The 25,760-nt window shown below is 47.3% G+C and overlaps 7 protein-coding genes across 8 annotated transcripts; 3 read left to right on the forward strand and 4 right to left on the reverse strand.

Moving 5' to 3' along the window:
- Window positions 1–1,959: 1,959 nt before the first annotated feature.
- BDCG_02505 (elongation factor 3) lies at window positions 1,960–6,519 on the forward strand. Its single transcript, XM_045418048.1, has 3 exons — window positions 1,960–2,515; window positions 2,629–5,531; window positions 5,624–6,519. Exons 1-3 carry the CDS (start codon window positions 2,331–2,333, stop codon window positions 5,746–5,748), a joined length of 3,213 nt encoding a protein of 1,070 aa, XP_045274719.1. The 5' UTR covers window positions 1,960–2,330; the 3' UTR covers window positions 5,749–6,519.
- A 267-nt stretch (window positions 6,520–6,786) lies between these two features.
- BDCG_02506 lies at window positions 6,787–9,136 on the forward strand. Of its 2 annotated transcripts, none has more exons than XM_045418049.1 (5): window positions 6,787–6,827; window positions 6,936–7,021; window positions 7,152–7,365; window positions 7,576–8,025; window positions 8,123–9,136. In XM_045418049.1, the coding sequence occupies exons 1-5, from the start codon at window positions 6,814–6,816 to the stop codon at window positions 8,358–8,360; spliced, it is 1,002 nt and encodes a 333-aa protein (XP_045280072.1). In that variant the 5' UTR covers window positions 6,787–6,813; the 3' UTR covers window positions 8,361–9,136. The 2 variants fall into 2 exon arrangements, with proteins under 2 accessions (XP_045280072.1, XP_045280073.1); XM_045418050.1 differs by having other exon boundaries at window positions 7,576–8,016.
- BDCG_02507 (uncharacterized protein) lies at window positions 7,376–9,738 on the reverse strand. The gene is made up of 2 exons (XM_045418051.1): window positions 9,193–9,738; window positions 7,376–9,087 (listed from the first exon to the last, which is right to left on the reverse strand). The coding sequence occupies exons 1-2, from the start codon at window positions 9,500–9,502 to the stop codon at window positions 8,462–8,464; spliced, it is 936 nt and encodes a 311-aa protein (XP_045274720.1). The 5' UTR covers window positions 9,503–9,738; the 3' UTR covers window positions 7,376–8,461.
- Window positions 9,739–11,311: 1,573 nt separating this feature from the next.
- On the reverse strand, window positions 11,312–12,263 carry BDCG_02509 (uncharacterized protein; the record flags this gene model as incomplete). The annotated part of the gene is made up of 3 exons (XM_045418052.1): window positions 11,312–11,429; window positions 11,569–11,891; window positions 12,030–12,263. 3 exons carry the CDS (start codon window positions 12,261–12,263, stop codon window positions 11,312–11,314), a joined length of 675 nt encoding a protein of 224 aa, XP_045274721.1.
- Window positions 12,264–13,001: 738 nt separating this feature from the next.
- Window positions 13,002–15,807, reverse strand: BDCG_02510 (APSES transcription factor; the record flags this gene model as incomplete). The annotated part of the gene is made up of 3 exons (XM_045418053.1): window positions 13,002–13,690; window positions 13,755–15,426; window positions 15,535–15,807. The coding sequence occupies 3 exons, from the start codon at window positions 15,805–15,807 to the stop codon at window positions 13,002–13,004; spliced, it is 2,634 nt and encodes an 877-aa protein (XP_045274722.1).
- A 685-nt stretch (window positions 15,808–16,492) lies between these two features.
- BDCG_02511 (uncharacterized protein) lies at window positions 16,493–17,521 on the forward strand (the record flags this gene model as incomplete). Its single annotated transcript, XM_045418054.1, has 1 exon — window positions 16,493–17,521. One exon carries the CDS (start codon window positions 16,493–16,495, stop codon window positions 17,519–17,521), a length of 1,029 nt encoding a protein of 342 aa, XP_045274723.1.
- A 651-nt stretch (window positions 17,522–18,172) lies between these two features.
- On the reverse strand, window positions 18,173–23,015 carry BDCG_16597 (uncharacterized protein; the record flags this gene model as incomplete). Its single annotated transcript, XM_045425808.1, has 14 exons — window positions 18,173–18,673; window positions 18,785–19,048; window positions 19,215–19,314; window positions 19,408–19,540; window positions 19,627–19,700; window positions 19,853–19,951; window positions 20,123–20,133; window positions 20,206–20,281; window positions 20,360–20,407; window positions 20,985–21,395; window positions 21,496–21,707; window positions 21,788–21,839; window positions 21,975–22,777; window positions 22,893–23,015. 14 exons carry the CDS (start codon window positions 23,013–23,015, stop codon window positions 18,173–18,175), a joined length of 2,907 nt encoding a protein of 968 aa, XP_045280074.1.
- Between the last annotated feature and the right edge of the window lie 2,745 nt (window positions 23,016–25,760).

Genomic DNA, 25,760 nt, shown 5'->3' on the forward strand with positions numbered 1-25,760 from the left:
ATAATAATCTAATCCTGTAATAATAAATCTACGGAGTAACTCAGGAGAGAACTTGGAATTTGAGGCTACATTTCAAAAACTGTATTATTTACACGTTGCATTGTTTATTGGACTGGTTTAATAATTAATAATATTATGATGATGATTGGTTTTGGTAAATAATTGATATAGGACTCTGAAACTGCTTGTCCCCAGATAACGAAATATCGTTAGGCGCTTCGATCGATATTTTCTTTCCATTTCTTCCATTTCTTCCATTTCTTCTTTTTTTCCTTGCCTCTTTCGGCCATCATCAGCCTTGTGAAGTTTGTTATGTATTATTATTATTGTATGGGGTTGTCATCATGTTTCGAGTCTTCCCGCGGCAAAAATCCCGTGATGGATTGTTTGCCGCTGAGGAAAATACTGATGGTACCGTAGGAGTAAGTATATATATATATGGACGGAGTACATGTACGTAGGATGGATAGGAAATAGATATGTACACCAGAAAAGCAAGTAGATACTGGAAGCAACGAGAACAAGAAGAACAGAACAGTCTGTTTCTTCGTTTGTTGGCAGCTGCATCCCGCTTCCCAGCCTCCCTCAAGGCGAAAAAAAAAAAAAAAAAAAAAAAAAAAAAAAAAAAAAAAAAAAAAAAAATAAGAAACAGAAAAAGGGAGAACCCTGCCAATCGATATCCACTTTTTTTTTTCGATGTGGACTTTTTCCCTTTATCAAAAACAGCAGCCAACCAGCCAGTAAGAGACAGAAAGCAAAACCACCAATTAGTAGACCTGAAAGGCGGTGTAATCAGCCCTGTTGAGAGTCTAATCAGCAGGGAAAAAAAAAAAAAAAAAAGAGAAAGAAAAGAACTCAACTCTGAAGCCTACTTACTGCGTATGTAAACTCCCGTACCAAGCACAGCTTTGAAATTCAAAAATTTTTTAAACCTTGAACCTTGGCAGAAACTTGTGCAGATCCGTCAGAAAAATTTCAGCATAAGCAAGCAAGGAAAAAAACAAAAACCTTGTGAGCCAAGGGACGACAGCCTTATTATTAGTTGCTAACCGACTTATTAGCATTAATATTCCGTTAAGTACAGCCTGGGACACCGCCACATCCACAGATCATTTTACTTGTCGGACACCAAAAAGGGACCACAGATAAGGGAGAAAAAAAAAAAATTTCCAAAGCTAGCTGCCCACGATGTCCCGTCGCTCCGCCGATGGAAGACGTGGATAGTTATTAGTTAACGTTAATTAACTCTTGAGAAATGCGGAGGAGGGGCAGGTCTGTCTGTATCAACAATCCTTATCAGTAAAAGTAAACAACAACAACAACAACAACAACGATCAAGAGAGGAGAAGGAAAAATAACAAAAAAAAAAAAAAAAAAAAAAAAAAAAAAAAACTTTCTGGCATATCTGCGGTAGGGTAGGGTAGGGTAGGGTAACTTACATCAAGAGCCAGCGAATCGGATAAAAATAGGCGGACCAATTGGCTGGTAGAGAGTAATAATAAAAGTAACTATAGAGAATAGACAACAATAATTAATAATAATGAAAGCGGTCATACCATACAGCGGATGCCTGGCCAGCGTGGTCTCATCGTTTGATGATCCCAATATAATAATAATAACTTCGCAATAACATCTCGCTACTCATACTCACTTACCTACTAAGTTACTACTACTACATAGTAGTCCTTGTAATAATAATGTACTATGCTATCCTATCGTAGTAATGGAAAAAAAAAACCAATCTCTCGCAGTGGCCAACCACCGGTACCGTACCATACCACGGCTGGCCAACCAGAGCCGCGTATTTGTAAGGTTCTGCCAACTAGCCTTGTCCCAGCTTACAGACCATACCAACCATTCCTATTTAGGTCTAGCGGGCACCTCGCCCCCCTTCCTAAAAAAGAAAAAAAAACCCGGGAAAGATTTTAAAAAGACACACAAAGTTCTTGCTGCCATCCGCTTTTTTTTTTCCTTCTTCTTCTTCTCATCTCCATCTCCATCTCCATCTCCACTCATCCCTTTTCCTCTCTCTCTTTTTCCTTCTTCTCCATCTCCTTCGTCTCTTTCTATCTTTTCCTTGTCCAGTTCTTGCTGCGATAGACAAAAACAAAAAGTCCCTTCATAGACGGTTTTCCCATCTCGTTGGTCTCTCCCGCGTTCGCGAGACGCCCTCTTTTTTTTTTTTTTTTTTTTTTGTGTAGGACACTTTTCCGTCCCGCACACAACACGCTCAAAAGAAAAGAGAAGAAGAGAATCTTTAATAAATACCCCCTTCGCTGTTTCTATACACTCAAAACTTCCAAAAGTCTTGTTAATTTTATACCTTCAAAATGCCTGCTGTCGACGTTGCCACTCCTGTCCCCGTCGTCACAGACTCCTCCAAATCCATGAGTGTCCTCGAGGAACTCGTCAAAACCCTCTCCCTCACCAAGACCGCAGATGAGGCCAAAGCCACTGCTAACAACATTGCTACCCTTCTAAACGGCCCTGTCGAAGAGCAGGTTCTCCCGGCCAAGTATGAAAACCCCCTTTCCCTCTTTTATCTCTCTCTTCTCACCTTGCTTGCCCTCGTTGAAGAAAGAGAAAAAAAGAAGAGAAAAAAAAATGCTAACAGATTTTTTCTTTCAGGGCTGTCGAACTGCTGAAGAAGCAGCTCTCAAACAAGAAGGATGTCAGTGCTCGTGAGCGTGCCCTCGATGCCATTCTCGCCATCGCCCTCCACTCGTCCGTTACGCCAGCTTTCGAGCCATACCTGGCCTGTCTGCTGGCTCCCACTCTCGCCGCTGTCGGCGATAAGATGGTTTCGGTGAAGAAACTTGCACAAGCCGCTGCCGTTGCCCTTGTCAAGGCCATCAACCCAAACTCCGTCAAGGCTGTTCTCCCTTCCATCATCAAATCCATTCTCTCCGCCCAAAAATGGACGGAGAAGATGACCGGCCTCCAGTGCGTTGAGGCTCTCGTCGAGACCTCTCCAGCTCAGCTCGCCTACCGGGTCCCAGATTTGATTCCCGTTGTTTCGGAATCCATGTGGGATACCAAACCAGAAGTCAAGAAATACGCCTACAGCATCATGGAGAAAGTCTGTGGCTTGATCGTCAACAAGGATATCGAACGCTTCATTCCCGAGCTGATCAAGTGTATCGCCAAACCTGAGAATGTCCCCGAGACTGTTCACTTGCTCGGTGCTACCACCTTCGTCACTGACGTCTATGAGCCCACCTTGGCCATCATGGTTCCCCTGCTTGACCGTGGTCTTGCTGAGCGTGAGACCGCCATCAAGCGAAAGTCTGCCGTCATCGTCGACAACATGTGTAAGCTCGTCGAAGATCCTCAGATCGTCGCCGCTTTCTTGCCAAAACTCATGCCTGCACTCGAGAAGAACTACGAAAACCTGGCTGATCCCGAAGCCCGTGAGAAGACCAAGCAAGGTCTCGACACCCTCATCCGTGTTGGTGATGTAAAGGATGGCAAGATCCCCGAGGTGTCCAAGGCTGGTGATGTCGAGACTGTCACCGCCATCCTCAAAGATATTCTCCAAGCCAAACACAAGGACCAGATCGCCACCTCCGAGGCTACCATCACATACATTGCTGCCATTGCCGGCCAGCTCATCGACGAGAAGGTCGTCGACGTGCCCTCCTGGACCGAGAACACCCTGCCTTACATCACCGCTATTACTGGTGAAGCTGACGCCAGAGAAGTCGCCGAAACTCTCCGCCTGCGTGCTTCTCCCGGCGCTGCGGAAGAGGCCGCGGTTGAGCCCGACGAAGAGGAGGGCGAAGATCTTTGCAACTGCACATTCAACTTGGCCTACGGTGCTAAGATCCTGCTTAACCAGACCCACCTGCGCCTCAAGCGTGGCCAACGATATGGTCTTCTCGGCCCCAACGGTTCCGGTAAATCCACCCTCATGCGCGCCATCAACAACGAGCAGGTCGAAGGTTTCCCCAAGAAGGATGAAGTCAAGACTGTCTTCGTCGAGCACGACCTCGACGCTGCTGATACTGAGCAGACTGTTATTGGCTGGACTCAGAAGAAACTGGCCGATGTTGGTGTTGAGATCCCTCTCAAGGCTATTGAGGACCGTCTCCTCGAGTTCGGTTTCCTCCGCGAACAATTCGAAGGCCCCATCACCTCTCTGTCCGGTGGATGGAAGATGAAGCTTGCTCTTGCCCGTGCTGTCTTCGAAGACCCTGATATCCTCCTGCTCGACGAGCCCACCAACCATCTTGACGTCAAGAACGTTCAGTGGCTCGAGAACTACCTCATCAACTCTCCCTGCACTTCCATTATCGTTTCCCACGATAGCAAGTTCTTGAATAACGTCGTCCAACACGTTATCCACTACGAACGCTTCAAGCTCCGCAGATACCGTGGCAACCTGACTGAGTTCGCCAAGCGCTGCCCATCTGCCCGCTCTTACTTCGAGCTCGGGGCTTCGGAAATGGAATTCAAGTTCCCAGAACCAGGTTTCCTCGAGGGCGTCAAGACCAAGGCCAAGGCTATTGTCCGTGTCAACAACATGTCGTTCCAATATCCCGGTACCTCCAAGCCCCAGATCGCAGACATCTCCTTCCAGTGTTCGCTCGGTTCGCGTATTGCCGTCATTGGCCCCAACGGTGCTGGTAAGAGTACTCTCGTCAACGTCTTGACCGGTGAACTTATCCCAACCACCGGTGATATCTACCACCACGAGAACATCCGTATCGCCTACATCAAGCAACACGCCTTCGCCCATATCGACAACCACCTCGACAAAACCCCATCTGAATACATCCAATGGCGTTTCCAGACTGGCGAGGATCGCGAAACTATGGACCGTGCCAACAAGATCGTCACTGAGGAAGACGAGAAGGCCATGGACAAGATCTACAACATTGAAGGCAGCCAACGCCGCGTCATCGGCATCCACTCCCGTCGCAAGTTCAAGAACTCCTACGAGTACGAGTGCTCCTTCGCCCTTGGTGAAAACGTCGGCATGAAGAACGAGAAATGGACACCCATGATGACTGCTGACAACGCCTGGATTCCACGTAACGAGATTCTCGCTACCCACGCCAAGATGGTCGCGGAGGTTGACCAAAAGGAGGCCCTGGCCAGCGGTCAATTCCGCCCCCTCGTCCGCAAGGAGATCGAACAGCACTGCTCCTTCTTCGGCCTCGATGCGGAGTTGGTCTCTCACTCGCGCATGCGCGGTCTCTCCGGCGGTCAGCGTGTCAAGGTCGTGCTTGCTGCTTGCTCATGGCAACGTCCTCACTTGATCGTCCTCGACGAGCCCACCAACTATCTCGACCGTGACTCGCTCGGTGCGCTCTCCAAGGCTCTCAAGGCCTTCGAGGGAGGTGTCATCATCATCACTCACTCCTCGGAATTCACTGAGGGACTCACATCTGAGGTCTGGTCCGTGTTGAAATCCGAATCGGACGGCATCGGCCGTATGCAGCCGTCCGGCCACAACTGGGTCCAGGGCCAGGGTTCCGGCCCCCGCCTGACTGAGAAGGACGACGATGAGGAGAAGTTCGATGCTATGGGTATGTTATATATATATCCACACAAAGAAATCCATACTTGTTATTACATCCTAGTTCCCAAACAGATTTTGCTAACAAATTGAAACTCGCAGGCAACAAAGTTGAATCGTCAAAGAAAGCCAAGAAGCTCTCTGCATCCGAGTTGCGGAAGAAGCGCAAGGATCGCATGGCCCGACGCAAGAGGGGTGAGGAGGTCTTCAGCGATGAGGATATGTAAATGAGAATAGATCTCGTTGTGGTTTTGAATTCCTTTTTTTTTTTTTTTTTTTTTTTTTTGTTCTTTTTCCTTTTTCCCCAACTTGGAGGGAATTTAATGATCTAATTTTCTGTTCATATGATTGGTTTCTGTTTTAATTTTCATTTTTAATGGGTGTTTAATCTGGTCTAAAGAAATGTTTTGCGTTTCGTTTTTGCTGTTCTGTTGCTCTTCTCCTATTCTTGTTTCTTCTCGAAGCATCATTATTTTTTTTCTCTCTCTTTTTTCTCTCTTTTTCCATATCATCTCTTTCTTCTTGTTGATTCTTTATTTTTTCCTATTCATTTTTTTTTTTTTTTTTTTTTTTCATGAAATTTTTTCCTTCTCCCTTTCTTTCTTTAATAAAAAACTAGATAGAAGGTTGGGTTCGGGGTTTTTTAATTTTTGTCATCTATAGAGAGGATTTTTTTTAAAAAAGAAAGGCCAAAAAAAAATATGGGGATTTTTTGTTTATTTTCAGATCATCAAAACACACACAATCATCCATCCATCCATTCATTACCCTTCCCGCTAAATAAGAACATATATTGATTTATAAGGATAAAGAACATATCTCACTACGCAGAAATATAGTTACATATAATTTGAGCTGCTTGCTTCTACTTTTTGAATGAAGGTCTGGTCATTATTGCTAACATAGCCTAAGTGATTGATTAAGTCCATAATTCGAGGGGGGCCCGACTTGCGGATTGCTAAATAACCTACTTATTAGTACTACTGCTGTCTGGTTTCTTATTATTATTATTCAACTGCCAGCCGGTGTTAAAAATCAGGACTGGATATATCAAGAAATGAATGACATTAGCAAGTTTATCAAAGTTATGCTCTCATGGTTTTGAAGAAGAACAACAATTGCACGGGATAAAGATAACATCTCCTCCTCCTCCTCCTCCTCCTCCTCCTCCCAACTACTAATAAACGCCCAGTCCAGCCGAGGCATGACGACGTGATCGCGGCAAACCGACTGGCCGAGTCTCCGTCCCGTCGTCGTCTCCCAGAAGAGAGAAAAAGAGAGAGAGATGAGAGATGAGTGTGTATGTGTGTGTGTTGTTGATATTGACATTAGTTATATATTATTTCCTGTTTTGCAGACAAAGAAAGCGATTGAACCAACAAACTCCTCCCCCCTTTGATTATTTATTGATTAGTTACTACTACCCCCCCATGTCGGCGGCAGTCCTATACGGCCGCTTGAGAGCTGATATTGCGAAACTGGCGCTGTCCAGAACGAAAGGTCAGCTCAGCTTCCTCTTACTATCATTCCATCCCTCCCTAAAACCACTCACGGGGGGTTTGGGGCGAGAAGAATGGAGGCCGAAGAGTAAAAGAGTTCTTGTCACTAACAAACCTGCTCTCCTTCCCAGCCTTGCGGGATGGTAGAAGAAGGTGGGATCAGCCGCCCACTGCGGCGATCTACGGGCCATTGTTTATTATTATTAGATGCAATGCGACGGCTTCATCCTCATCGACCCCCTCTCGAGCGACAACGGGAAGCACACTGGGCGTGGCTAGGATGGAGCGAAGCTCGTCGCTGTTACCCAGCCAGGATGAAAAGACGGGCACGATGGGACATTTCCTGTACAGATTTTTTTTTTTTTTTTTTTTTTTTTTTCTTTTACTGCTATCTCTCTCTCCTCATTCGTTTTAGACGGATAGATAAAAAAATACGTTCTTTTGTATTAGTTACTGTCTCTATCGCCTTATTTCCCAGCCTTTGCATCTGCTGCAACATATCAAAATCATATTCCCCATCCCATGCTAACCCATCGTTCTCTCTTCCCCCCACAGCGGAAGCATCGACGCAGTAGCCAACTGGGGTCGCCAAGCGTCCCTCTGGCCAATCTCACTCGGACTAGCATGTTGCGGGCTCGAGATGATGGCCGTCTCCATGCCGCGATACGACCAGGACCGGCTCGGCACCATCTTCCGCGCCTCGCCTCGCCAGTCGGATCTGCTGATCGTCGCGGGCACGGTGACAAACAAGATGGCCCCCGCGCTGCGGCTGGTCTACGACCAGATGCCGGACCCGAAGTGGGTGATTAGCATGGGCAGCTGCGCCAACGGCGGCGGGTATTACCACTACAGCTACAGTGTGGTGCGTGGTGTGGATAGGCTGCTGCCCGTGGACGTGTACCTCCCCGGTTGTCCTCCGACGGCTGAGGCGCTTATGTATGCTATATCGGTGGTGCGCAGGAAGCTCATTGTGAAGTCGAGGACTACGAGGATTTGGTATCGGAAGTAACTGTCTTTTTTTTTTTTTTTTTTTTTTTTTTTTTTTTTTTTTTTTTTTTTTTTCTCGCAATTTTCAGAGTGCGTCGCCTTAACTTTTCTGTAGATATAGATCATATCTGGGGGGTTATGCCTCTAACATCCAATCTCAACTCATTACACGTTTTGTTTCAATCTTTCAAACCGACGGTGAGGTAAAAAGAACTATTGAGCAATTGAAGCTGTCCCTACTATCTATCTCGAAAGTTGCAACCACCCAAACCACCTACCTGGCACTAAGCCTAAATAGGATTAGCACAAGGGTGAGAGCAAGACAGGGGTTGTTAAGAGAAAACACGACGTAAAGATAAGAGTGAAATAAACCAGTTGGACGCAAAACCGTTGTCAGATAATATGCCAGAGCGAAAGCATCTCAATCGACATCCCGTGTCATATCATACAATCGTCACCAACCATTCTCTTTCGGCTTCCATCCCACCCAACAAAGCGTAACGGCCCCTTTAACCGCCGTAGCCAGCCACAACGAGCTCGCCACCCCTGCCTTTTTAGATAGCAGACCCGAGATCATCGCGCCCACAAACAATGCACCAAACGAACCGATTCGCCGATTCCTGGCCGCGTTAGGGTTCGCAAGCAGCCGCGGATCAATCAGCAAATCACAGAGAACCGTCGTTAGCACGACGGTGGGGATTTCGTCCATTTTCAGAAGCCGGGACGTGATGATTTGCCCGCCGGCCTGGAATGCTAGGAGAGAGATGGGGATCATTTCCATCCAGGCTATGCGGTCTGGGCCTGGGCCTGAGCCTGGGCCTGGGGTCGGGCCGTGCGCCGCTTGTTGATGTTGCACGAGGCCTGTCTGCACGAGGGCTGAGGCGAGGAGCATGGCGAGGGTTTGGATGGTGAAGGAGGTGATGAGGGTGGAGCGGCGGAGGGGGTTGAGGAGGCGGGACCCGTGGATGAAGAAGAGGATTCCGAGGAGGAAGGCCGCGATGGCGATGAGGCATTTGGGCCAGCGGACGGTGGGGGGGGCCTCTTCCCCTGAGACGCTCAGGGCGAGGAAGACGATGTTGCCTGGATTTTAGGTTTTAACAAGGGTGGTTTGCCAGAGAGGAGATATGCATATATTTATATATATATATATATATATACATATATATATACATATAAATCACGCACCTGTCTGCATGCTGGCGAAGCTCCCCCACGCTTTGAATGCTAGGCTATCAATCACTCCGCTGGCGAACGAGCAAGCTAACAGAAGCAGGTCACTCCACGCGGGATCGACCTCCTCCTTGAGGTGGTCAGATAGCCTTCTATGCCAAGGAAGGTTTGAAATGAAGCTCTCAGGGTCAACGATCGTGAAAGAGGAGTTGCGTGAGAGATGGGGGAGGTCATTTTCACTTTTCCTAGGCTTGGAAAAGTCACGATCCTCCTGTGCTTTGGGGACGGCGAAGGAAATCTGCACGCTCAGCTCTTTTGGGTTCATGATGTGTGAAATTGGGGGGGACTGACGTGGTTACCGCAGTTGGGATTCGTTCTGCAGCTGGGCAGTGACCGTTCTTATGTTGAGAGGACAGCCCTCAACAAACACTTTGAAATCTCCCCGTCTGAGGAAATGAAGGGAGCTTTGTGTTCAGGGGGATAATCGGAGAAGAAATGACATATCCACTCCCGTTGAACGAGAAAGAAAAAAAAAAAAAAAAAAAAAAAAAAAAAAAAAAAGTTCGTTTGCACAAATCAGATGCGATTTCGCACATGTTCATGGTAAGGAGGTGAGATTGGCCCGCAACAAAGTGATTAGGCTACTCCGTAGTGTGTTTTGCAATCTCTGAAACGACGATCTGCACCGGAGGGATGATGTTGCCAAGTGCTAGGCGATAATAGGGCAATGTCATATGGAACAAAAACTTGCCATGGGGAAAGTCATTGGAGACACAAAAAAAATAAAAGAGAAAGAGAGAATAGTTGTGGGCTCTTCAGATTTGTCAGTGGCCCAGAAGACAAAGAGAAGAAGGTTAATGAAGCGGTCAATAATATAATATTAGCAGCCCGGCCACCATGACCATTGTTCAAAGAACTTCACGCATTCTGTTGGATCGGGCCGAGCTTGGCAGGACTTGGCTCCGCTGCCAAGAAACTCCACGGAGCTCAACAACCGAGTCCCGCAGCCGGATGCTTAGTAGCCCGAAGGAGACAAGGCCTAGACTTTTCTCTCAAAATAAAGCACCTTGTTTTTACTCCGTACACGAAAGACAATGGGCATTGGTTTTGCAGCTCTGTGGTTCAGCAACGCACGGACGTCGTTTTTCACCGCTGTGATTCCCAGTTTTCACCAAAAATCGACGCTGGGGAGGAGAAGTTCCGCAGCCAAACGGAGAATTGAAGACGAGCCATATTTGGCGTGCTCCTCGGTGGCCAATAGGGCCAGCGAAAATCGTACCGACTGTGAGCTGAGGTCAGCGACCACCTAGAAAAAAAGCACACAAAACCAACAACCGCAGCGCCTCAGCCAGTCGAGCTCCACAATGGGCAATCAATCCTTTCTGTCTCAGTAGTTTATTGGATAAGCACTTTTCGCACAAACATGGGCTTTAGGAAGTTTAGGTAGAATAGTGGACAAATGCCAACCCCGAGACGAGGCTGTGCTCGATAACAGGGTCACAGCCCTGAGCGGCGCATAACAAACATGGATGCGCATGAACCGACATTATTTATCATCGGAGGGTGGGTGGGAAGGGGTGGATGGGGCACCCGGTTCCTCCCGACATTGCGACACGATGCATTCCAAAGCCTGGTTAGATGTTCCGACACTGGATGTTCTTGGAAACAACCCAGAACCTGTCAAATCAACCCACATGTTGGATTGAAGCGGTTTGATAGATCAAACATGCAGCCGCAGGTGATTCAGAAAAACAGCATCTCAGCAAGCGCAAAAATTGCCCGCGCCCAGAAATTTTCATGGGGTATCAAGGGTTGACCAAGAGTATCAGCCAAACTTTTTCAACGTATGGCATAAGCACAACAAAACGAATACAAAAGTGGATATTGGATATCACATAGCTAGCCCGTCGTTGGGGGGGGAAATTTGGATCATAAACATATACATCCATACACTTGCAGCCCCCCTGGGCGCATATATACATGCCCCGCTCCTCGGGGTAGCAAATGTAGGTAACAAAAATCAAAGCCTCCGTAGTCCCAGACAGTCCCAGAGACAAAGTAAAATCACAAAAAAACAGGGAAAGGAAGAAAATTAAACCGAAAATGACAATGATATCGGACAGCCAAGGCCCGCCTAATCACTATCACTGCTGCTGCTACTCGAAGAGCTCGAGCTCCCGCCCTTCTTCTTCTTATACTTCTTATCCTTCTTATCCTTCTTTTTCTTCCCATGTTTATCCTTCTTCTTATGTCTATACGATTGTGAGAAAAAAAAATTAAAATTAAAATTAAAATTAAATTAAATCAAACGCATCGTATTAAAAGTCCCACAGATTGAACACAACAAAAACAAGGGAAGGGACGAAAAGGGGGACACGAATAAAAACTTACTTCTTAACCGCATGCGACGCAGCATTTGCGCCAACCGCACCCACAACAGCACCACCGAGCGTCCCCAACATGCCGCCCTGCATCTTATGACCGACGAATCCGCCAGCAGCACCACCTAATAGGGTAGAGCCGAGTCCCTTCTCACCGTCCGCGGGTCCTCCAGGACCGCCGGGTCCGCTGTATGCCGGTGGAGGTTGGTTTCCGTAGTAAGAAGTGCTCTCTCCGCCGGGTGGCTGAGGGGGGTATGTGCCGTAGGTTTGGCCGCCGCGGGAATCATAGCCCTGCCCGGGCGGTGCGGGAGATGGGGAACCATATTGGGGAGCCTAGAGAGATTGGTTTACTGATGTTAGAGACATGTAGTTTTTGTCTGGGGTATTTTTTTCCCATGTCTTTCTCTGTCTTCTAAGTGGTTTCAAGTGGTAGATATATAAAAGTGAACAAAATGATACGCAGTTTCTTACTTGGTGCTGTTGCGGGGGTGGATAGTATCCTTGCTGCGGCGGGGGTTGCTGCCCATACGGTGCCTGTGGGTACTGGTCTGCGGGAGGATAGCCAGCGGGAGGATAACCCTGAGGAGGATAGTCTCCTTGTGCTTGTTGTGGTGGTGGTTGCCCATAGTATCCTGGCTGGCCGCCATGGGGAGGGGCGTTGTACTGGTCCGGAGGGGGGCCTCCGCCTGGGTAATAGTTCGACATTGGGTGGGTGACAACTTAGAATCGCGGGGTAAAACAGGCGTCTACGAGTGATTTTCAGCAGAGCAAAGTTGTCAAAGATGCGTCTAGCAAGTGCAAAACGAAGGTTTTCCGGAATGATATCGCGATGGTCTGTGGTGTGGAGGACTGCGGCTCTGGAGCGCCAGGAGCCGAGTGGGGCGGGCGGGGGTCAGGGCTGAGACGGCGCTAGGCGGCGGCTGAAACGCCGCGTGCAGGGGGCTGCGACAGACAGATGACCTGCGCCACAGCTTGGTCATAATGATATTTCTTTCTATCATTGTGGTGGGGGAGCTAAGGATTTTGTAACAAAAAAGACACTGGCCTTGCGAAAGGCTGCTGTTGTTGCATCCGGGTGGTTGGTTACCTGACTACCACATAGAGCGATAAGATGTCATCACCCCACGAAGAGAGTTCCCTAGATTCGACATAAAACATCCAGCAATCACAACTATGCAGAAACCCTCCCCATCATGCGAGGGATATTTAATTAAACAAGGAGTCCAGGATTAAAGGACAGCCCTCCTGCGTGATATTCGTACAATAGTCGCACAAATCGATGCCCCGAATGTAAAAAAGGAGGAGGAACAATATACCCGTACAGAATATGCAAAATTAAAACCAGCAGCAAAATAAACTGGAAAGGAGAAAGAAAACACAGGAAAGAAGACTCCAAAACACATGCCGGCTAAATAAAAAATTGTTTCCAGGTCGTATATGTCGTTACCAGTCCTGACCGCGATCCTTCATGAGAATCTCGATCGCAACGTCCTCCGGCAGAGGGTGCTCGTTTAGATCCTTAATGCACTCTGTCAGGCCGTCCGCCGCTTCGTCCACCTGTTCTTCAGTCCACCCCGTGCAAGCCATGACCATCCGCCGATAATTCTCGCCCAAGACTACATTTTTCGATTTCAGACTCTCCAGCTCTTTGCATACTTCATCGTTGTGATCGCGGTAGCATCCAAGCTGGGATGTTAGGATTTCAATACCCGGCAATGATTCGAGGAACGTAACTTGCTGGTCTGAAAACCCACCGGCCGTTGAGATGTCGAAGTCTTCCGGGAAAAGTGTGCTAAATTGTGACATGTCAACCCCAAGAGCGTCATCGGCATCGCCAATATTTATAACTTCTGCCTTGAACTGGTCGCCCTGGAGTGACTTGAGGAGTGCAGCTAGTTCTTCTGATGCGCGCTCGAGATTCTTTATCTGCCTATCAAGTTCGATGCGATCTCTGGCTCTTCGCTTCATGTCATCTAATTGCTTCTGTTCAATCTGCCTAGCTTTGGCACTTTCACGAATTTTTCTGTGCCATTGTTCGAATTCTTCTTGCTTCCTCCCTAAACCTGACGAAAGTTCGTTATCAATACTACCAAACGATTGTTCAACGAGAGATGTGACTTGAGAAATAGTTACTGCTTCTCAGTTAGTAAAATGATACCAAAAGAGCATTTACACAGGCAGGGGGTTAGTACGAACAGTCAAGTAACTCTCGCCGCGTCTTAGAAAGCCGAGTAGAAAACGACTCTGACTCTCCATTCTGTAGCCCACCATTGACCATGTCGACCCCAACTCCATAATCTGCAGGACGGAGCCCTGTGTTGTTTGGTATGTGGGGATTTGCACCGACTTCCAGCAATTGCGGAACAAGCACGGTCCGCGCACGACCAGCTAAATTCAGCACCGTGTCACCCTGGTCATCCTGGATATTTACCATCTCAGACATAAACTTGCCAAGTCCAATTACCTCAACTTGATGTTGGCCATTAGAACCATTGGCAGTTGTATTAAGAGAAGCTTGCACGGATCCTGCAGGTCCGCCGTAGCGCACAATAAACTCGAGAAGTGATTCTAGGTAATGTTTTGCAGCAACATGCCCTCCGCCGCCAGTCGCAGCCATCATGGCGATATGGTGAAGCACAGTCCGCCCATGATAGTCAACTATCTCAATGGTAGGATATAGTACGTGGAGTAGCTTGGAAAAACTGCGATAATCGAGATTGTTCCTAGTTCCCACCGCTTTCTGCAGAGCCGTCTCCCCAGCACCATTCAAACGATAAATGCTAACGCCTTTGGCTGTGAGGGCATGCACCAAAGGCATCCGAGCAAGCATAGCCGCCCAGTGTAGGGCACTATTGTAGTACTTGTCCAAGGGTATCTCTAAATCCTCGGCAGATAGATTAAGGAAAGCAGGGTGGTTAGAAAAATCCTTGGCACGTTTATCCAAGAATAAGGTCATGACAAGTTTCATTTTCTGGTATCTGTCTGGGGTCGTCGCAGCAGGAAGATGGTGAAGGCCTCGCATGGGCCCATCTGGGCCGGCGTCCCCCGGATGCATTTGATAGAACGAATCGTTGGGTTCAGTTGGCGTCGGTTCAATCATCGAGGTATGGGGAGGAATGGCACTTGTCGACTGAAACGACTTTTCCTGAGCAGATGACGAGCGCATGCGTTTTCTGGGAGGTTCTACCGCTTCATCTGTATGTTCAAGAAGAGCTGTCTGCTGACTATTTTGCATGTTGCTACCAAAGCCGCTGTCAGATGCAATGCTATGCAAGCTTTGCTGGCTTGCCGGCTGAATTTGCGACTCCTGGCTGCCCATCTGGGAAGGTACCTTCATGCTTGAACGTCGGCCACCTGACCCTTTCCTCATGGTCGAATCGAATCGAGCCTTGTTTATCGCATTCACAGCACTAACTGCTGTGCGCGAGATGTTTTGGAAATACGTGCCCTGCTGAGTTTGACTCATCCCTTGCCCGTCCATTGTCCGGTAGAGCCTCTTTCTTTGGGCCGCCATGGCCTGCTCCTTGGTTGGAGTTTCTACAGCTCCACGACCCGCGGGACCGGTACCATCCTGGCCCATGTCATACTCAAGAAGAGGGCGCAGGAGTTCGAAGACATGATAATGGCGACACAGTTCAACACCTCTCTCGTAATTAACCCAGGTTCCTTGGTATTTCCCATAGCCTCCCTGTACTTTCTCGTGTTCACCAGCGGCCACTTCTTTTTCAAGCGTCTTGGTTCTTCTTGCTTTCATCACTCCCGCAACTTTTAGAATTTGCGTCGCATTCAGCCACGAGTCTGAACGACGTCGCATAACCGCTACTCCATTTACTTCCATCTCGTACACTGATACATTGGAATAAACAGCCTAGAAGCCACATGAATGAGCTGTGGTTTACAATGCGCATTGAATGAGGATACACCGTATAGGATACGGTTCACATTCGAAGGTAGGGAAAGGAGAGAGATTCCGTACTGTATATATCTGCGGTTTGTATTCTTCATAGAGCATCACCTGGCCATACCCATTGTTATCATCATATCCACCGAAGCTTGCTCTTTGCAGAGAGTTTCGCGATACCGCATTGCTAGGAAAGCTCATCGACATGTTCGACTGTTGTGAATGTCTAGGCGGAGGCGTCGCAGCTGGGGTAGACGCCACGGATTGGGAGGCGGCGTTGATGGAGGGCATTTGGTTTTGTGACGACGCGCCATCAGAAGGGCCAAGGGTATTCCGCGAGAACGACATGAGGACGCTTTATTTGGGGCACTTTTGGAATATAAAATTGACAAAATGAATGGATGAATGATGTATAATTTCGGTAAATTGGTATTGGTCCACACCATCAAGGGGGTCATGAGCGGGTGGCTGGTTCTATTATATTCTTCCTTAAAACAAAGTGTCAATAACCACAACCACAGTCATTCTGAGATACTCCATAGAATGATGACGGTCTCGGGGTTGACCACTGACGTACTGACAGTGTGTAATAATCTCATAAATGGTGTGGCTGTACGGAGTAGTGGAGAAGCGCGAAAAAGCAAGAAGGTTGGGCCCGAAAGGCGCGTGGTCACGTTACACTCCGCAGAGGGAGGCAGAAATTGAAGGATAATAACCCAAGACACCGACAGAGTGGAGAGGGTTGACAACACTCAAACGCAAATTTTAAGAGTCACAGCGATCACCACACCGCCATCACCAGCGAAATATGTATCCAGTCAGTATTCCACGCAGTCAGGATTTGTTGAGACGCGGGGGCTCGGTTTGGATGTTCGCGTTGAGCCGCGTCAGGTGACTCAGCAGCGGATCTTAGTCAGCAGCCCATTTGTCGAGGAGCATCCATTGAACCTCTCAGCTTGGGCGACAACCCCCTGCCTCAGTTTATATGTTCTTATGTAGTTAGCACATTATCGTGAAGCATGCGACTATAGCTATGTCCCTGTCGCCGCCTCAGACACCGCACTGGCGGCATGTCTATAGGGCACTCTTAAGAGAATCTTCCTATCTTCCTGACCCAATTGCTCGTCAATATATGTCCAGCCATGTCCGGGAAAGTTATCGAGGCTACCAGCCAAGAATGATACAAAACTCTTATAGAGGCCCTAATGGGCAGTTCTACCTAGAACGCCGGGCGAGAAAACTCTTGTCGATTCTCTCCCGAGCAAATGATGGATATATGAAACCCCTCGAACGCGTGCTCATGTTGTCATACGGCCGAATCGGACGGCGAAGACATGTACTAGCACGACCCTTCTTCGTCCCCAATTCATCTGCAGATAAAATCCCGTTTCGATTCATCCTACCCCCAACGTGTCCTCCTAGTTGGGAACCTATTCCCTCCCTGGCTGCGTTACTGAAATCGCAGATGGAGAACCGCAAGCTGAGCTCCATCGACGCAACACCGGCAATCCGCGAGATCCCACAGCCTAAAAAGAGTATTTGGAATGGACATGTGTCCAAGAGGAAAGTGCAGAAAGCTACCGAGAAGTGGTATGATATTGTTATCAAAAGCTTTCTACCCCCGATCCCCGATCAGGAGTGGAACACTTTACATGGTCTAGCAGTGGGAAAGGAACCGTGGTTCCTACCAAAGAGGCGGAAACGACTAGACACGAATGATACCAGGAGCGCGCTTGATGCAGAATTTTTGGTCTTCGGCCCACAGAAGGACCGCACCTTCGAGGCATATGCACGTGGAAGGCCACACAAAATTACCCGGAAGCTCATCACACCCATCTGGGAGCGAGTATTGTTGGCAACTCCACGGATGACGCAGGATCCAGAAACGAAAAGTTGGATAGTTCGCTGGGGAATACCGGCTAGGAAACCTCCCATGTTCCCAACATTAGACCCTGAGTTGGCAATCAACTCGCAGTTGTTTGCCGGTGTTGATAGCACAACCGGAGCCTTGTTAACGCCAAAACGCACACGGAAACGGGAGACAACGGTCTCGGCATCGTGAAAAATTACCAAAGTTGTCAATTTGTCACACGACATATACCCCAGTAGCAAGCTTGTATTGGAAAATTCGCGCCTTCCTTGGTTTGGTTGGGCCTGGATTTCCCTAACTGTATCGCACAATGTAACGACATCGTAGGGATATAAATATCACCGATGTCCACACATACAGCTGGTGAATATTAGCGTATGCAATGGTTCATGTGAAGTTCCGGATTACTTCTGGTGCCAAAAGGACTTTAAAAAATCGAACCTCGCAATGAAAATGTTACAGCGATGAAATTGAATGTACGATTCTATCATCGTAGCTTAGGAGCAGTCATTATTTTCTTGTTTACAAGCAGGAACTTTCCTATGACCTCCCGTGTTATTTACAACGAGGTATTTCTCGCTCCAGCACACCCTGACTACTCCCAGTTCGATCTTAATCCCGGCAAATATGAGAAGCCCAAGTGCGGATGGTATTTGGTTGAAATAGTATAACGACCGTGCTTGTCGACGCATAGTAAAGTTGAACGAGAAAAAAAGAAAGAAACATCCCCGCTAGTTTATGCAGCCATCTAAAACATCTCATAATTCTGCTATAATAATACATGCGATGTCTTGCACTCACTCGCCCTACACGGCAGAAACTACCCACTCCCAAAACCACTATTCACGCACCTCTCTCAACCTTCCTCTTCAAAAACCCACAAAAGCTCTCAAAAATCACGGGATCAAACCCCTTCACCCACCGTACCGTCACATCAACCTGCCCTTCCATATACCCCCTTACGGACACCTTAAACCCAAACTCAGCCCCCTTATCCTGTTTTCCTGGGATAAAATCAGGCGACTTGGCACCTCTATCTTTACTGTCCTTCTCACCATATTCAGCAGGAGCAGTAGTACCGGCCATCGTCGTCTGCGCCTTTTCGATAGCTTGCTTCTTCATCTGACGACGTGCATGCCTTGACCAGGCGTTACCTCTAGCGAAGCCGAGACCAGTAGATGTGCCGCTGTTCCAGTGCCAGTAGACGTCCAGTGCCACGATGCTAGAGTTGATAGCGTCAATGGTGGTGGAGAAGGGCGTGGATGGCGGGCAGTGGAATGTGAATTCAGGTGGGAAGGGGAGGAGGTGTTTTGGGATGCTTTGGCCCTGGGGTCTTGCAGCGTTCTGTGTTTTATTTTATGTCGGGATTAGAATAACGTGTGGAAGGAGGAATTACCTTGGGGGTGAACATATATAAAGAAAGATATTAGAATGGGTCAGGGGAAAAAGCCTCACAGCTCCAGGCCGATAATCCATCCACGACCAGCCAATCGCCCATCGTCTCGTCTTACTCCCCTGAACGAATTCCGCCACGGCCCAATTCTTATTCCCCTCTTCATGCAGAATGTTAAGCAGCGTGGCGACGCTGCTGAATTTCCCTACCATGGACGTGTACCACTGCACACGCTCGCGCAGCTTGACGCTCTCCCTAATCATTCGAGTGACGAACGCGACTTCGCCACCGGCTGTGATCATTTCCACTTCTGCACCGGTGCAGGCCTGGGTAGTTTTTGTAAACGTTAGTGAATGAATGCATTCGTGTTTGTAAATATAATATAATATTTTTGGTACCAGGTGCCCAAATTCAAGCTGACATGGTCGAAGCTACGAGGATCCATTGTATGAGATACATTAACACAAAAGCAAAAGATCTATATCCACCTACAGAGAAAGGAGGCCTCTGCTTCGCCTTGGCAGCTGATATCAATTCATCGCGGGATTCGTAAAATGGTGGATTACACATGGTGAAGTCCAGTCTAGCGTTCCTAAAACAATACATACAATGAGCATGAAAATTTCTGTAGATAAAACAATGGCTATAAGAAAATTTTATGGAAGGGATACAAAAGGGCTCTTACGATTCAGGAAGCCCGATCTCCCCCAAAGGAATCAGCGCAGTGGAGGGAGAGCTTTCGACGATCTGGATGCGAGAATCCAATTTGTTCCTCTGCACATTGTCTCGCGCATATTTCAAGTTTTTCTCATCGATATCTGTGATTGTCGACAGGCCCCCGATTAGTCGTGCGCTACCTCGATAATAGGCCCGGGCAGAAAGGGGCAGAAAAAAAAAATCGTACCTGTCGCCGCGAATTTCCATTTCGGTCTCAGAACACATCCAAGCTGAGGGTATATGCAACTAGCTCCGGTCCCGCTATGCATTCATCCGAGTTTAAGTCCATCAAGCGTCAGCAAGAACAAAGTTTAAAAAAATATATATAACTGACTTGCCCTCATCAGGCCGGCCGTTTTCGCTCAAGGGGATACATGCAGCATGTATACCAAAGGGGGTAAAGTAGGTCTTACATGTCAAGCCCAAAAACGTCTCGCTCCTGGTCATATCCATCAGAGTACTTCTCGGAGGTGGAATCGAGAAGATCTTGCAGCCATAAAATGTAGTTGAAGCTTCCAGGGATGAAAAACAACGTAGAATAAAAAAGAAATGGTTAGCACACATTTGTTTTCTCTTAGAGAAACGGCATCCATGTAACTAGAGGCAATTTGCAATATATCTTTCTCGCGCAGGGTGAAAAATAAATAAAAATAAAAATAAAAATAAAAATAAAGAAAACACACCGATTAGGAACCTGTTTTTCGGATAGATAGATAGTATTAGTAAATCATCCTATTGCAAGGCAGTTTCGCCAGGCCATCCTCACAGGTGGACAGAGCCGATCACTGGGTAAATCGAGATGCAAATCAAAGTCTCTTTTCAGCAGGCTCTTCGTCAGTTCCCTGGGTGTTTTTAAACTCATCAGTAACGTATATAAATATAAAATTTAGGCCAACCCAGGTATGCTCTGCTATACTGACTGGACGGCGTCCGGATCGGTGAAGTCGAGTTGATTATTCTGTTTTAGGCTGGGGATAGGCCATCATGATGGACTAAGTTAGCAATTGGATGAGTATGGCTATTTTTTTCATTTCGGGTTTCAATTTTTTTTTTTTTTTTTTTTTTTTTTTTAATCGGTGTTTTGCTGCGGGTCTGTCAAGCTACTCACTGTTTGGAAAAGTTGGGGAACTGAAGTGCAAGGGCAGCGAAGTCCACATCGTGTTTATAAATATTCCGTGCGGTGTCCATGACACGATACCGTGTTATTTTTTATATGTATTGATCTTCTATTAAGCTGTTCGTTGTTCGATGCTCTCTCTCATATGCAAACATCAAAGGAGGTGTTTTGAAGTGTCGTTGGTGAGCTTAGTTAACTATTTATCAGAGGCAATTGGCGCCAACCCAGCTTGGATTTGGAAATTCCAATGCGGAATCTATGCAAACGTAGAAACGTACATACACACGCAAATTCTACAGAAATATTTTTAAAAAACTATTTTTATCTTCGCGAAGCCGCTCCATGAAATCTTTTCGATCACAGTCTAGTACCATCCAGCTACATAGTTGATGTAGTTCTCTTAACCCATTCAAGCGCGGTTAAAATACGCCTCATGCCCCTTCGCAAACCTCACTTTCATATTCTGCCCACCGATTGGTCTCGCAGTAAGCGACTGCATCTGATAAACAAGATCGCCAAATTCCTGGTCCAGCGTCGTATACGAAGCTGCTGGATTATCGTGCGGGTTGATCCCCAACGCTTCGAACTCGAAGCTACGCAAGGCGATCAAAAGCACCATCCGCATTTCCATCATGGCCAGGTCCTGGCCGATGCAGTTTCGCGCACCGCGCTCGAAGGGCCGCCAAGCGTCTTTGGGGATCGACTGGGTGATGAAACGTTCCGGTTGGAATTCGCAGGGCGAGGGGAATATTTCCTCATTGTAGTGCATTACAAGGTTGCAGATCATTAGTAACTGGTCCGTCAAATTGAGCGGCTTGCCCTTATACATGAAGGTCATGCTAGAATTGATCAGGTATGCGTGTTAGCTGGTGCTGGGTGAACGTTTGCAAGAAAGTTTTGCATATCCACAAAAGAAATTAAAAAATAATTCCATCTCACCCTTCACCCTTAGCCCGGGCGACGCTGGCAACAGGGAATAATCTCAATGTTTCTTTGATGATGGCACTCGTGTATTGAAGATCGAAAAGTTTCTCGGGATTTGCCCTAACCATTTCAACAGTGCGGTTGAAATCTGGGCTAAACACGGTGTCATGCTCCTCACGAGCTTTCTTCACTACCTCTGGGCGTTTTGAAAGTAGCATAAACACATACTATACAGGCACGAGGATGTCAGTGTTTGTAACATTTGTCAAGGATATATAGAGCTTTTGTTCAATTGCCTCAATCTTACCCCAAGGGTATGAGCTGTAGTCTCATGCCCAGCAGCCAAAAAAGTTTTGATGCTTCAATCGTACATGTTAGCGAGGGTTTTTTTGGCTAATGTAACAGGGAAAAGACCAAAAAGCTAGAAACGAGAAGGGGGGTTGGGGGGTTGGGATGTTAGAGGTCGGAATTGGAAAAGTAGGAGGTGTACATACTTCGAAACAGCCACCTCCATGAACTCGCTATCACCGGAGATGCCCTTTGGACTATCCAGTCTCTGTCGAAGTGCTAAATCCAGAATGGTTCTTGATTTCTTGACGGACGACATTTCCTCTCTCTTCAACTCGGCAAAACGGCTGATCACCTTCTTCTCAATGTAACGATTGACCTTCCACACCAGTACCCATTTCGGCACCATATGTAATAACCAGTTGCGAGTACTAAGCGCCCCGTTGAATGCATAGTCTAAACCACTCTTGAAATTCCTCATAAGTCTTCTCCCTTCCTCATTGTGAAACGGGCTGTTGAACACAGCGCGTCCGATCACATTGAATGTCAGCTCGATAGCCACGGACGCCATTGAGAAGGGCTGCTCAGATTTTGCAAGTTGGCACAGATTATCATGGTAGATTAGGACTTCATCAAGTATGCCGCCCGCCATGGAACGTAGATAGGCTGGTGCAAACGCAGGAACGAAAGTAGAATGCAGCGCTTTCCATTTCGGCCCGCTCACAGATAATATCGAACTCTTCCCCAAAAAGGGAGTGAGGAAATGGCCCACGGCAGGGTCCTTGGGATATGCCTGCTCCGTGGTTATTTGGGCAGCCAGCTCTGGAGAACATACAGCTATCATGGGGTTCGCCATTGGCCAGAGATCAAGGTAGTAGAGGTCCGGCAAGTCATATTCACGCGAGATGGTGATTAATAGATGGTGAATATAGGCATCTGGAGGGTAGTTCCGAAAGATCTTGCCAGCTACAATTAAGTGGCCAAACCAGAAGCTATGCGGGGGTTGGGGCTAATATATTAGGTTAGGAATGCGGCTTCGACGATTACATTATTATTATTGACATCTTGATGGCAAGATTGGCGGGGGCTAGTATTTGGTATATATTGCGGCATAACAGACATACCAGATCGCGACATGCCCGCCGAGCATGGAGGAACCGTGACACGGTATAGGAGCATGCCGTCGTAGCCACAGCAATGAGGGCGATCGTTGTGGGGGTGTGCGATATCAGAAAAGAGAGACCCATGGTTGGAGGTTTGAGAAAGGGCGTGGGCGAAACGCCGGGTCTTCGTCTTAGTACCGCCTTGATAATGTAGATGTTAGATAGATAGTTAGATAAACCGATCTCTTTTTGACGAGGAGAGAAATCGAGGAGAGAAGAAAACCCGAAAAATCCCCAGGGATTGGAGTTGTCTGGCTTTTTATATGAGCTAGATTAAATCCCCGAAAGGACTTCTTCACTCACTCGCGTCGCACTCTCCCGGCCGTAACTGAATTAGGGCCATGGGGATGTACATGTACTGCGTACAGTAGTACGTAGTTACGCTTAGTCCGTAGCGTAGTGCATAGTGCAGAAACAATTAATCGGGCATGCATGGGAGGGGACAAGGGGCGCCAGTCACCGTTAAGAAGTTAACTAGTGAGTTGGTTGAGCTCGCTCAGCTCGGGGCCATTTTTGGTCTCTCGCTCGGGGGAGTGTACTCCGTAGTTACTCTGTATATTATTATTGGAGACAGACTTGTTCGACTAAGTAACTTGCGGAGTACGGAGTAGTTACTGTATATAGATCCGCCAGCAGTTAGCGTAGTGCGATAGTCGATGCTACTTATTCAGAGGAGTTGGGATACAAGATCCTACCATCACTAGCTCTGCTCCCCATTGTTGTCCCATGAAACAAGGTCAAGAAAAAATATTGTGTAGGGATTTCAGGACTTTAGGGTTTTTTAAGCTTCTTTTCTCTTTTGAATCCCGGTACGCGGAGTAGATGTAGCGTGGAAAGATGGCAAGCTGATAATTCTTCCCAGCACAATTGAAGCCCTAAGCCAGACAAGGAGAAGTTATGCGCCTCCCAATAAGCACCAACCCAAGATCCTGTAGCGTAGCTGTTCTATACATAGAACGTAACTACTGCTGCTAGCTGATACAACTGTTCGTACTTCCATAGTACATACAAGTACATGTACATGGACCTGCAATTGAAAGCAAGTTTCCTTTGCAATGATATTTTGAAACTAAAGTGGTCCATAAAATTGCAGCCACAGTTCGGTAACTTTACCCATATATATATATATATATCTCTCTCTCTTAAAAAGAGTATTCAGGATATCTTGGAGGAAATAATCTGGTCGTATTATCGGGTTTGCATGGTTGGATGCTCGTAAGTAGGATAGCGATGTTAATTTTTAGTTAATTCCTAGCTATGAACGCTAACATCATGCTTTTGAACATACGATATATAAACCTCTTCTTATATTGAGCGGATTTCTAATGGCTGTATAGATTTGAACAAAGGTTTCAACTCTAATCAGTTGTTTTAAAGACGTTAGCTAGCCTTCTTTTACCAAGCTCTCTAGAGAGAAACCATTCTCCAGAAAGGAGATTTTGTCCAGGGAAGAGATATTCCTCAGAGAGAGAGTATTATTTATGTGACCAAGGCTCAGCACATACGGGGTTCGGGCGAGAGAGAAAGGGAAGTGGCGCGAGCCATTCAGCTTCTGACACATTCTCCTACCCTCCTTTTCATTGACGAGTTGTGGGAGCCGCCCGCAAATAAAAACACAAACACCAGCCAGGCAGCACGCAGCAATAAGACTGGGCTGCCCATCCTAAGATGCCCTGCACCAGACAAACACAGGTGTGACTGAGATATGGGGGGCCACCATGGTGCGGAGGTGGGAACAACCCTCAACATATAGCAGAGTCACGAATGACTAGAACTCACTCTGGGCTTGCCCGGAGAAAATATTGAGGGTTCACGGATTTTACACCAGAGCAGTACAAGATCGATCGATATCGCCAATTTGTGACGATCCATGTGCGTATATGTATCTCTCGGCCACCTTCGATAGGCTTTCTAGATAGCTCACTCAACTCAACGCCGGAAGGAAACCTTCTAGCTGAAAAGGGTCCCTTTCAAAAAAGTGACTGTTGGAGACTTTCAAGGTGAGGGAGCTTTTTAAGCTATATGGACGAGGCGTTAGGGATGTAGCAGATTGCACTGATAACCTCCAGATAAGGGAGTATTGGAGCTGAAGACCAAATTGCAGACACCAGCATGAGAGAACATAAGGGTCCCGCCAACCATGATAGAGGCGCTGTCGCCTCTGGTCCCATGCAATCATGGCTTAACACATGCCGGACAAACCTGCCGTGTCTGCTGTAATCCGCAGGCGAACATTAGAGGGCTGAAGCAATTCCCATCCGTTTTGAAAATTCTCTGATCTGTTTACCGGGAGGGCTAGACAAGTAGAGCAACAAAGCGTTGAGCTCCGGCCGTGACTTAACACAGTCAGTTATGTCTGATACTCCTAGCCTAATGAGGTCCAACTTGTTCATCTACACCACCTGGGCCTTTAGGACTTGGACTTGTTAGAAGGTAACCTCTGTGCAAGGATTCAAGCATTGCCCGCCTAGGTAGGAGATATTCTCTTGTCGGTGGTAGGGGGGTAGCGTGAATATAAAATAATACACACTCTCTGCTGAGATGGTGTCTCCAGACGATTAGTTTTCGACCCCAAGTTCTCCTATTTTCCTAGTCATATTAGGTCCGCATTTCCAGCCGCAACTCATAGAACCCTTGTTCCGCTCAACCATACTGATCCAATGCCTCAACCATCATTGGATAAACATGACTGTTCGTGTTTCTGCATGTGGCGGGTGTATCAAGACCACTGACGGAACTCCTGATTGTCTAAGGAAGCCAAAGCAGCAGGCTCTCCTTCCGACGGACAACATCGAGACGGTTAGATTGACCGAAGATTTCACGGTCTGT

Source organism: Blastomyces dermatitidis (assembly GCF_000003525.1).
Source record: "Blastomyces dermatitidis ER-3 genomic scaffold supercont1.3, whole genome shotgun sequence".
NCBI classification, from domain to species: Eukaryota; Fungi; Ascomycota; class Eurotiomycetes; order Onygenales; family Ajellomycetaceae; genus Blastomyces; species Blastomyces dermatitidis.